Source organism: Palaemon carinicauda, chromosome 6, assembly GCF_036898095.1.
Source record: "Palaemon carinicauda isolate YSFRI2023 chromosome 6, ASM3689809v2, whole genome shotgun sequence".
Classification (NCBI taxonomy): Eukaryota; Metazoa; Arthropoda; class Malacostraca; order Decapoda; family Palaemonidae; genus Palaemon; species Palaemon carinicauda.
The window spans coordinates 116,536,367-116,549,993 of record NC_090730.1 but is presented as its reverse complement, the minus strand read 5'-3'; the positions used below and the strand labels follow the sequence as shown (position 1 = coordinate 116,549,993).

The 13,627-nt window shown below is 34.1% G+C and overlaps 1 protein-coding gene and 1 pseudogene across 1 annotated transcript in view; one reads left to right on the top strand and one right to left on the bottom strand.

Moving 5' to 3' along the window:
- LOC137642173 (hatching enzyme 1.2-like) overlaps positions 1-5,894 on the top strand; it is a 55,752-nt gene extending 49,858 nt beyond the window's left edge. The window contains exons 7-8 of the mRNA XM_068374718.1: positions 375-474; positions 4,285-5,894. Coding sequence (XP_068230819.1) covers positions 375-474; positions 4,285-4,465 — 281 coding nt within the window. The 3' untranslated portion in view covers positions 4,466-5,894. The remainder of the gene's footprint in view (positions 1-374; positions 475-4,284) is intronic.
- The window catches only part of LOC137642174 (hatching enzyme 1.2-like), a 458,262-nt pseudogene that overhangs the window by 114,493 nt on the left and 330,142 nt on the right, over positions 1-13,627 (bottom strand).

Here is a 13,627-nt window from a genome sequence, read left to right as displayed (position 1 = left end):
ATATATATATATATATATATATATATATATATATATATATATATAAGCCCAGAAACCTTATATATATATAAATATATATATATATATATGTACATATATATATATATATATATATATATATATATATATATATATATATATATATATATGCTTATACGTATATAGTACCTACATGAATTACCAAAAAAATTATATCCCAAGTCGAAGAAGTTTGCAACCAATTTTAAGCACTAACGGTAACTTTCCAAAAGTGATATCTAAAGGAAAACAGACAAAAACGAAAGCCATGGATTGTTATATGTTAAATGTAACGAAAAGTTCGAGGAAAATGGTTATGATTTATAGTATTCATCGAATTGTTCCTTTTTTTCCAGATTACCTCCACAACTTCAATAAACAAAGCGAATTAAATGCAACATTCAGCTTCGATTACGACTACAATTCCATAATGCATTATGGAAGCCACTTTTTCAGGTGAGTATCACCATATGGTTAGAAATTCTCCTCCCTTTTCAGTTTCTCCAGAAGCCGATATCCATTATTACTTTCAATAGTTGTACATTGCATCCTTAATATTTGTAGAGCGACTTCTTTACTTACTTTACTTTGACGGCTGCTTTTCCGGTCCCATACACCAGTGGAACTCCACTCTCTACAAGACCTCCACTGTCGTTTTATCTTGTTCGCTCAGAGTATTCAAGGTTTCATATCACGTATTGCTCATTTACTGTTTATTCGTCACTGTCATACGACTAATGGAATACGAAAGTCCTCAGTTTCCTCTTGAAAGCCTTAATGTCTTCCATCATTCGGATGTCTCGTTATTGTACATATCTTAAATTCAATTATCGCTTTAATCGGCAGCCAGTGTAAATCCCATAGTATAGGGGTGATCCTTTCTTTAAGTGGGACACCTTTGATCAGTCTTGCTCCTCTGTTTATTATGTTTTGTAATATCCTAAGTTGTACTTTTGGTAAATTGTAATAGATGGAGTTGCAGTAGTCAATCCTGGTAATTACACAGTTTATCACAAGTTTCTTTACAGAATTTTCATCCAGGTACTTTTTTTTTTTATAGAAGCGATATTTCTTATATGATAACCAGCAGTTTTTACTACATTACTCATTTGGGCATTGAGAGAGAAGTTACAGTCAAGAGATACACCTAGATCACGAACTTTACTAGAAATCGGCACCGAGTCATTATTTATGTTCATTTGATTATCTCCCAAGCTTCTCACGCGGTTTCTCTTACCCATCACCATGAACTCAATTTTGTTCTCATTCAATTTTAGTTGTTCAATTGTCATCGATTCTCTAAGACTATCAAGGATTCGGTTTGGAGTTTCAGTAGTGTCATTTATATCATTTATTGAGAAGTAAAATTGTGTCATCCGCAAATAGTTTGAACTTCACACCATGCCTTAGTAGTATTTTCCTGCTTGGTTTCTTAATTATCTTGTTCACTTGTGCCTGGGCAAGAAAAGAGTAATCGGCTTTTCTTCTAAAATAGGAAGAGCCTTATGCCGATATGGTCTCAAGCTCTTCTGAGGATCCAAAAGTACTTAAATATCTCTCTCTCTCTCTCTCTCTCTCTCTCTCTCTCTCTCTCTCTCTCTCTCTCTCTCTCTCTCTCCATATAAGTAAATGGATGAGGCTTTACGAGCCAATCTAAGAACTAAAGCCTTTGCCAGCACAACACCAGATAAACCTAAAATAGCATCTGGAATAACATGCAATCACCAGCCATAGTCGCTAAACCAGTGCGCTACAGCTCTTGTCTCACGTTTGTTAGGCTTGGGATCGGCATCAACCGGCCTACTGTTCACCAATTAATTTAGCTGTAAATCAGAGTCAAAAGATTATACACACACACACACACACACACACACACATATATATATATATATATATATATATATATATATATATATATATAAATATATATGAACCATTATAGAAAACGAAGTGGCATCTTGTTTTAAATCATTCTAGCCTCAAAGCCCCACAAGGGACAAATGTGCCACTTTCCATCTGGATGGAGGTGTGAACAGCAGGAAAAAAGATATCAAATGACATACTAAACGTAACCTATCTGTATATCTACCTATAAATCAATTAATCACAAACACACGCAATATATATATATATATATATATATATATATATATATATATATATATGTATATATATATATATATATATATATATATATATATATATATAATATGGTCCTGGGTACCAAATATACATCATATTATATATTACGGCTGGCAAGTTACACAACTTCCCAAGGTCCAAACAAGCCTGTTTTTACATATATCTGTTACACTTTAATAATACCTGAGGTCTGATAAAATCATACAACTCCCAGTCGGCAATATATAAAATCACTGAATATCCAAGGGTCTCTTACGTACACTCAAAACAAACTGGGTAATTATTATTAAGAACTATTCAAAACAACCTCTTACTTTGATTCTTAAACAGGGATACGAGAGAGTTCTGTAAAAAAACACTAGTGATCGAAATAATACACTCTTGACAAAAATAAATATATTCTATAAAAATTACAACACTTTGAAAGAATTTACACAAAAATAAATCACTTGAAATATTAAATCTGAACAAAACCTTAGACTACGACAAGAACATATTACAATCTGAAAATTATATAATCACTTGACTCGAAATATTAAATCTGCACCAAACCTAGACTAAGACAAGAAAATATTACACTCTGAAAAAGGTGAAAGATTTATGCGTTTCGAAGGGAAGCCAGAGCTATGGCAATATACACTTACACACACTCTGAAAATTATATAATCACTTGTTTCAATGGAAATTAAATTTTACACAAATATTTAATCTTGATAATTAATGAAAATAGTTAACCTTTTACACTCTAATCATTAAACTCTTAGAGATATTACATAAAGTAACTGATAGACTTACAAGTTTTTAGCTCACATGAAGTAATCGAATAGTTAAGCCAAAATAAATACACTTCAGGTTTTTGCACAAACCTCACAGGACCAATTACAAAAAATTTATATAGTATCAGCAATTACAAAAAAAACAATGAGTTTTGAATCATCTTTGAAGTTTCTCTACCATTTGAACATACTACACACGATATATGTTGGGTAAAGACTTGTTCACTTTCGAGCGGACACACTCTAGGTACTTGAGAGAGAGGATATTGGCTCTTACACAGGACAGGCTGGTTCTCTTCTACAGCTATGCATCCCTGGGATGCATATATATTGACTTAATTATTCTAGATTATTCTAGGTCAGGTCTGGAAGCTTGGGGACTGAGCCTTGCGACGGCAAAGTTACCTACTAGATAAAAATTCAGGGGAACGAGCCTTGCTTGCAAAGTAACCCTCTCTCAACTAACTCTGCCCACCTCCGTTCTCAAACATTAAAAAAAAAGATAAAACTAATGGTGGGGTTTTCGAGACCCTTCCAAAACACATGGCAAATATAACAATGGTGTAATTTCTCACAAACATGAAGCAATACTTCATGAAAACATAAAACAATTACATATGCCCTCATTCATACCTCGTATGGTTTGTTCAGCACATTTAATCGAGATTGCAAAAGACTTTGTATCAAAATACATGAAATACAAAGTTAATTCTTGAAAATAAAAGAAATTTACATATACTGACTTGAATGAAAAATACAACAAAATGCATTATACAATTTACATACAATTTCTTAAACCTACAAGAGAGGAACTCATCTTGAATGCTGGCTATACACCTCTTAAATACACAAATGAAATAAATGAATAAAATACTTACTCTACACTAGACAAGCTTTGTACGAATATATATATATATATATATATATATATATATATATATATAAATATATATATATATATATATATATATATATATATATATATATATATATATATATATACATATATAATATATATATATATATACATATAAATATACATATATATATATATATTATATATATATATATATATATATATATATATATATATATATATATATATATATTTATAGACATATATCATGTGAAATGTGTGTTAGTCTTATAAAAATTTATATAAGGCATATTTTCTCTCGTTCCGTTCCTGTTTTCTAATTTAAATAAGAATCATTTTTTTTATTCGTCTGATGAAAATAATGATTATGGTGGTAACATCCTATCTGTTATTTAAAGGTGAAAAATATGTTAATTTATTTGTTCGTTGAAAGCATCATTAACGCGTATCTCTGTTCCTTTACCCCAACAGTTACTCCCCCCGTGACAAACCGACGATCGTACCGAAAGTGGAAGGGGTCAAAATCGGGCAGAGAATCATGCTGAGCAAGACGGACTGCCTGAAGGTGAATCACCTCTACGATTGTCTGGATGAAAGTAATCCTTTCCAGAGGGATAAATACTTGACCATCTGTAGGATTTTGGGGTTATAGGGGGTCGAAAACTTTCTTTTTTATTATTGTTTCTTTGAATCTTTAAAATATTCCTTATGGATAAAAGACTTCATTCGTATGTATTAAGTTTACTGTGATGTCACAGTTTTGTTAAGAAATACAGTGAACCTCTTTGGTCATTTTCACCGTCATCATCATCATTTTCATTATCATCGTTATGGTTATCATTGTCGACGTATTCGTCGTCCACGATATGGTGCTCCTTTTATGCGGGTGTACATCAATGTCGTTCCCAAGAGTTGTTCCCTTATCTTACTCTTTCCTTTCACGGATCTTGACCGAAAGCTACCAAATAATATAAAAAATTCTCTCTCTGTATGCGTGTAAAAATGCAAGGATATTTTCTTTTTTTTTTCTATATTACGGTGCCTAGCCTATATTCTTAGTATCTAACTTGCTCTTCTGATATTTCCTGGATTTTAACTTCGGAGAAAGACTCTTCTCTAACATATATGGTAAAAAATTTGGGAAAGTAAAATGAAAAATAAAAAAGTTTCACTGGTTACAGATGGAAAAGAATAGAGAAAATAAAGACCATTTGCTTCATGATATTCTCTATACGGTAAAACTGTGAAGTACCAATTGGGTAAACATAATAACTTTTCTAAGGCACAGCTAAAGCAAAGTATCGAAACGATGGCAAACATGAAATAATGAAATTTACCGAACAGGATAATTTGGTCACAGCAGTTAGTAGACAGTCTATTCTTCATTCAACCCTGCAAAGACAAGCGAAATAGAGCCAGACGAAGATCAGTGCTGTGGGCTGAAGAGAAAGAAGAAAACGAGTCGATAATATTATGGAAGAGGAGAAAAATCAAAACAGTTAAAGTTTCCACCAAAAATATCCTGTTATAATCAGCAAATTTAAGCGCATCTTTGTGCTAATATTATTTGGTTTTGATTATTATGAAAAAATTACTTTTTAAAAATTAAATTTTTCTTTGCATTTTAAAATGAGAGAGAGAGAGAGAGAGAGAGAGAGAGAGAGAGAGAGAGAGAGAGAGAGAGAGAGAGAGAGAGAGAACTGTTAAAGATTGTGATATGAAGTGAAAGAATGAAATGGGGAATAAGTGACATTATTTTGTGTAAATTTATCTTAATGAGTAACTGATACCAGAACCATTCAATAGCAGCTTTTTTCTTTGATGGCACTAGTGTCGTTAGCTTCATTCCATCGGAGCAGCCATCACATAATTTGCCAGTGTCTGTGAGGTTGAATTTATAGCTTCCATATCTTGGAGGTTCTTAATCCTTTCCTTCCCATTTTCTTTTATACCGCCATAGAAAACGGTTTTCCTACATTAGTCTTTTTTGTCTATTTATTTCATTGTTGGCATAATTATTTAATGGCTTTGAGCCTATACTTGTGTGCTTTCATAGACCAAATAGTAAATGATAAACTCCCTGGTACTTGTTTCATTACATAAATCTTTTCAAGAACACAAACTGATCTGGAGAGCGAGTTCTCTTCACGTGACAACGATAAAGTTCCCGTTAGTAAGTTTTCCTTTCAATCATACTTAGGCTATAGCCATAGACAAAGAGGTAGATAAATTGCACAGCATGTGACAGTTAGCATACAATCATCATATGTGAAAGTAGCATCCTCCCATTATATGCATTTTATATCTATGTATTTTGACTATTTCATATAGGCTTATGTATTTCAGTCACTGGGATGAGCAAGCAAGCAAGATACTATGACCTATGGCTTCAACAATTTAGAGGATGAAAACACAATCTCAAACGCAATTAAACAAGGCATACAACACCCTCAAACACTCCGAATTTTTCCCCTAAGACCTTACCATCACAAACAGTATAGATTAGAGCGCTTCATTTCTTACAATAAATCTACGGGATTTAATGGTTAATTTACAGGTAAATGGAATAATACTCCGCAGCTGCACTAAGTAAAAGATAATAGGGTTGACAGCAATGTAGAAGGAAGGAAACGAGAGAATAGGTGAGGTAGAAGGTTATAACGTGAGGACAGTTAGCGAGTGAATGCTGAGAACTCAAATAATGTCTAGTGTGCCACTTGTTGAGCAACGACAGAACTACTCTTAAAGAGCCATGGTAGATAAGGAGAGCTCTTTAAATCGTAAAGAAAAGCTAATAGCTGTATTGACATTATACCGCACAATTGTTGTACGACATTAATATAATGCAAGACAAAAATGGAATTTTACTAACAAAATTTCTTTTTTCTATAATCACCTGATGTTCATATTGCTTCTCCTCCAGAAGCCCGGTTCAATTGACCATAAAATTGAAAATTTTTATCATTAAATTCAATAAATATAAGCTCTTAAGAAAAGAATAGAGCCCTTTAACAGTAAATGTTAAGGAGCCGAGGTTGCTACACCAAGTAAGGAGAGTACAGAAATAAAGATTCATTATTAAAATCCTATTTATCTCTATGAATCTCCTCGATGTTCACTTTGCCGACTCCAACAGTCTGTTGGAGGTGGGGCACAACTGAATGAAAGGGGGATGAATTTCAGTACAAGTAATGCAAAAAGGTTAGGGGTTACTAACCTTGTCTAGTTTACTCTGATAAACAGTTTAAACTAGGGTTGGAAATACTGTAATACAATACTCTACTGTAGATTGCCTTTTTAAAATAATGTTTTGCAAACGCCTACTTGGTATGCCATTGAGCTGTTGCTAAACCTTAAGAAAGATTTCGAAAAAAAAAATCAGTAGCTGAGCTTCTCACTTTCAAGAATTTTGACTTTCAGTTCTAATTCCTTGCGAGATTCTGTGACCAAATCTTTAGCAAGAAATGTCAAAAGTATTTTTGCTTAGCAGGTAAATAGGTATGCCCAGCCCACAGAACAAAATATGGACACCACCTCTACTACCTTTCATTTTGTCTAAATTTAATGGTAGTTCTTACTGGCCAAAGAAACATTATCTACTGAACTGCCTTCATCCAGTTTTAGTGAAGGGATATGAAAAAATTTTGAGACAGCCTCTTAGTCTTAAAATAATTTTTGGCTCTGAAGGTAAAAGGGACATCATATTGTGTACCCCAAAACCTACCGTGATCGACAACACTTTTAATTCATTTATGTTTTTGCTAAAGCCAAAAAGACACTTATTCATCATGATGAATCAGAACATACCTTAAAACCAGGTTAAGTTAGTTTATATTATGATTTTCAGCACACTAGTGCTACCAATGATCTTGTATACTACTGGAACATTAGTGGTTCGTACATGCTGAGGTTAATGGCTGAAATGTTAACCATATGTAATGGTATCTCCCTAAGGATCTACATGTCTATGCAATGGTATCGCCTGAGGGATGTAATGGACGAGGGAAATTCATGCCTTTAATCAAGAGAATTAACCATTCACTATGATTAAACATTGTTCCTAACTAAAGAGAAATAATATATCTTTAAGGTGTTTTTCACCCGTAAAGGTAACAAAAACATGTTCGTAAGAAATTACCACACTGAAGTAAATCCATGGTAAACTACAGGCTGACCTTGTAGGTTAACAAAAGTTAACTGTCAGCCAAAGTGTTAATGTGATGCAACCAACCAGCTGAGATAATACAACACCAATCATTTTTTTAAAGAGCTTTTACAATATGAAATGACATTTCCAGAAATTAAAAACAATATAAAATCCCATTTTCAAAAACTAAAACAATATTCTTTAAAAGCATTTACTTTCGTGAAAGGTAGGATACATTAAGGCTTCAGCTTCCAAACTTGTTGTTCTGCCTGGCAATCTAGATGTCATATAGCATATCAAGAATTGAAGGAATCCAAAGGTTAAGCTGTAGAAGGAATAAGGTAATTTCCAAAATTAAGACTTATAGGGGAGGAACTCGATTCTGTAAGGTACAGTGAACATTCCGAATCCTTATTGAAGAAACATCAAGTAACTATGACCACTAGACTTGACTAATGAAGTTAGGTTAGCCTAAACAACCTGGCAGGCCAGTCAAACTTACCACCTACAAGAGATGGCTCACTGGTCTTTGAGAATAACAAAATGAAGTAAAATATGTTAAAACCTAAACAGATTGATCACTAATTTGGCTGGTGTGTCATACCATTATCCACTCTATAAAAAAGAAAAAAAAAACTATTGAATTGCCAATGCCAACAGTATCTGGTGGTCTCCAGCAGTCAACCTACCAATCATTGACCTGATCCAATGTTGATTAACTTTGCTGATCGGACAAGAAGCAGAGCCTTCAACATGGTATGGCCAGTGACTTACAAGCTTTATCACTGGGCAGTGTACACTCTCCATTTCCATAAATACTAACTTGACACGTAATAGCTAATCGGAATTGTAATAAAGACTCCACACAACAATTGTTTAAAACTCCGTGTTTTCCCCTGTGCAGAAAGCTAACCAAACATGTAGTTATTAAATTAACATGTCATAAAAACTTATGCAATTTGAGTTGAAATTTTGTTAATCCCCTGAGACTTTAAAGAAATCTCATATGATATGCTACGCCAACAACGTAAGTAATATGTGACTAACGAGAAGTGCTTATTTTACTTAGTGGAAGGATATTAATCTTAAGACAACCCACTCTGTGTTCTGCATCACACATTAGTTGTATTATAGAGCGACTAGGATTGTGGTTTTGCAAAGGTTTAGTAGCAGAAGGAATTAAAATATGTAAAGATTTCCAAGGTCTGTGCAAGGCTTTTGAATTTGTCAAGCACAGAGTACTTTAAGAATCCATACTGAATGACATGCTATAAATATTAGACTGAATTCGGGAGCTAAGTTTGGCAATGGGGTGGGAATGACCAGAATTACCAGTATTAAGGGAGGATTCATTGGAATTCTGAAGTATAGCAAATGAGGCAAGTGATGTCAAGACCTAGTGAAGCTCATCACTACCGAAAGCTGACTGACTTTGTGTTGTTCAATGGTTGAGGCGTGTCATTATCCTCATCCCCATTATTATAAAAATCTATAAATATTATTGCAAGCAAAGTAATACAAATTATCTGAAATTAGGATAGACATCGAACCACCAGAGTAGTTACTATATGGTGTATATGATCCTCTATCTACCACTTGAGGGGTGAAATTAGATAGGTGAGGCCTGTAATTTTGCTCTGACTCTAGAACTAAGTTGATTTCAGAGCCACCCAAAAATTTTTATTAGCATTAAAAATCACAAAATAACAAAATACATACCAGTTAGGTTGTAGGAAAGACAAAGTTTCGAACGGTATTATATATTTTTTTATCAATTTAATAATGGTGATTGATTCTATAACTCATAGATCATCATCATCTCCTACGCCTATTAACGCAAAAGGGCCTCTACTCATACATAAGAGAGTAATAAATAAAATGTCATCATTTCATATACAAATAATGGGCCCAGCCTTACCTCCTCAAATACATTTTCAGAAACACAAGAATTAACAGCTTAGAAAATCCTACCAATACTTTAAGTCACAAAGAGCTATGAGTAAGTTATCTCACAGACCAGGCATTAAAGATTCTCGTTATCAGCATGATGAATGAACTTCAAATCTGGTATTATGCTCTATAAAGAAGTTAAGCAACTTATTAATCTTATACATGAGAACAATTAAGTTTCGATAAAACTTACAGAACAATTTGATGAAACTTTAAACAATAAGTCATTCTAATTGAAAGTGATAATTTAATGCATAAGCCAAATTTTGTGATTTTCTTTCACGAGGCATAATGACTGGATCAAGACTGATTACAAAATTGCCCTTCAAGACAAGATCAGGTTAATTAGCATATGTCTGTGTTAAAAATGGTCTAAGCACTAAACATGAACCGAATCCAAGACAACAATTCTTTAAATCTATCCATAACGAAGTCGGAGAGTTGAGTTGTGTAAACTACCTTAGAAGTAGGCATTTTTCACTTTTTATTTGGCAGGTTTATAGATTTCAGAAGTTATCTAAATAAACTTATCTTCATATAATTTGGCAATAAGGTTATGCCAAGATTGAAAAGGGGATACTTCCCCACTTCCATCATCTGTCTTTGAGTTTCGTCTTCCTCATTTGTCTGCCATGCAGGACAATCAGAGTGAACATCAGCTGATTTGTGTGTTAGTTTACCCTTGGAAAAGGAATAGCTGTGAGAACCTGTAGACTCTTATCAGATTTTAATTTACTAGCACCTACATTAGCTCCCATGAATGTTTTGCAAGAAGAGCTAGTGAGCTAGCTTACAAGCAAACGACGAACAATGTCGTCTGAAACGATGAAATTTATCCAAACTTGTTTAAACTTCGTTCACTTCGCAGAATTTAAGAGAATCATACAATATGCCACGCCATCTACTGCACATACGTAATATGAGACTGGCGAGAAGAACTTACTTTAGGAAATGGAAGGATATCAGGTTCAGTCTTATGAAGCGACTAGAATTGTGGTATTGTAAGGGATTTGCTGTAGGAGGCCCTTAAATCTGTTGAGTGCAGTATATGTTTAGAACTTTTACGGAATGAAACGCTATAAATATTAGAATGGCAGCGAATTGAAAAGGGCCAGAGTTACCAAGGCTTAGGGAGAATTAATGATACTTCTGAAGTTCAGGAAACAAATGATGTCATGACCTTGTGAAGATCATCGATTATCGAACAATGCCTGAACTTGTGTTGTATAAAGGTAGAGGCACGTCAATAACGTCGACATCCCTGCTATAATCAAGGAGCCTAATCCTCTCTAGCTTCTCCCCTGAACTAACAAAGTTTCCTTTTCCACTAGAACTATTAACCTAATTGGCAACCATTGAAACATACTTTTCATGAGTGATACCAAGAGTGAAACATACTCTCTACACAGTTATCTAAATTACAAAATTGCTAGACACAATACACAAGGAGAATGCAGATATTGATCTCGCAGAAATAATTCCCATACTCATTCCACGCGATAATTGTTAACTAAATCAGGGCAACATCTTAAAACACCGTTCGTAAACAATCTGAGAGGGTGCGATCGAGACCGATTGACGAGAATAACTAAAGGCTAGACTACCTGCTGTAGCAACCTGGTTTTACCATTACAGATTGTTAAGGGCATTAATTTCTTCAAGTGAAAGACAATTGGGAAACTTTAAAATCAAAAATTTTACGGGCAAGTGTCAATTAAACAGGGCTTCTGGAGAAGCAGCAATATGAACATCAGGGGAGATTCATAGAAACAAAGATTGACTGATTGATTGATTGATTTGAGGTTTTCTAGAATCCTGACATCTAAGGTTATTGACGCCGATATTGTTCATTGTAAATAAAAAATAAAAGAATATTCAATTAAAGCAAAGAAGCAAAGATGTCATTTAAAAAGTTAAATATCTTTCAAAAGACCTGCTTCTGAAATAAAGCTAAAAATACCACTAGCATGGTAGGTCACGTCATGTCCAAGAATCTTGGCAAGGATGAACCTGCCATCCTCACCTCGAACCTCAAACTTACATCTATTTCTTTCACGACTATATGTGGGGCATTCGTTCAGAAAATGCTTCACTGCAAATGGTACCAAACAGTCGTCGTAATATGGTTGGTATTGGCCAGTAAGCAGATATTCATGTGTCAACTGAGTGTGATCAATGCGGAGACGACAAAGAGTAGTCTCCCACTTTCGGGGTATCATGTTATACTTCCAGGGGTATATAAAACTTGCTATTTCTTGCACTTTATTTTCAATTAGACTATGCCAATGCTGTTGCCAATTATTAGAAATAAAATTCTTAATGTTGGGTAAACAATCATCACAAAGAATGGGATACCTTCTTGGTCGCAATTCAGCTGCAGCATTCTTTGCCAGTAAATATGCCTTCTCGTTTCCAGACACACCTACGTGTGCCAGAACCCAACAAAATTGAACTGTTACACCCCTCAGTCTAATAATAAAAAGCCATTCTAAAATCTTTAAAACTAAAGGGTCACTCGAATTAGAAACTTCTAAAGCTTGATAGACACTCCTCGCATCACTAAAAATGGTAAAATCAACCCCCTTTTCCAACGCTATTTTTTCAACAGCGGTTAGTATGCCGTGTAGTTCGGCCGTAAATATGGAAGCTGTTAGAGGAAGTGCACCTCTACAATTAAAAGCATTACTATATACTCCAAATCCAACGCCAGCATCAGATTTAGAGCCATCAGTATATATAAAAGTCGATTCATTATGTTCTGCAACAAGTTCCTCAAAAAGAGACCTGGCTTCTAAGTCAGTCATATTGTTTTTAACTCCAATAAAATATTTACAAAAAGATATCTCTGGTAATTTCCATGGAGGCGTTGATGATACCTTAAATGGAAGCTCCTTACCTCTAGCTAAATCAAGACTGTCTATCAATTATTTGACCTGAAAACCATAAGGTTGAGGAGATTGGGTGCAACTCATAGTATGATGTTTGCTTTACAAGGCTTGCAGTCTGATAGAAATAAAGAAACATCTCAGGATGACAAGTCCCTGAAGAACTTTATAATATTAATTAGAGGTATTTTCTTTATTATAAAGAATTATTATACATTCACACAAGCATCATATATACATATACAAAATAACATAAACAATTGCAGCCATTTCTAGTCCACTACTGAGCAAATACCTCAGAAATGTCCTTAATCATGTCTGGGGTTTGGCTATTTTTTATTACCACGCTGGCCATTGTGGATTGGTAATGGTGGGAGACTTTACGCTGATTGCTCACAGCAAATCAACCTAGTATGAGGGGCACTGACTAGTACAGCTTTGCTGATCATGGTGATACACAAACCCTGAGGCCTTTGTTCTCTAGTAGACTAGTAACGGCTGATGATATAGGCTACTGTATATGGTGTGATCATATATAACATTTTTCATTTGTACTCTTTCATTATACAAGTTTTGTACAATCGTTTGCATGCTGTAAAATTTACAACTATAATCGCTTAATTTCCAGTGTTAAACTGGCCAAGTGTCTAAGTACAACTAATGATGTGACATCCTCGAATATCAAATCATGGAAATAGTTTGAAACATCAGAATGCAATAAGAGCTATTATTCTTTTTTTCGGATGGGGCCCTTTAGTTCAGTTTCCATATACCATTTTTTTTTCCGTCCCTTCCGTCTCACATCTCACTTGAAATCATAGAACATTTACAT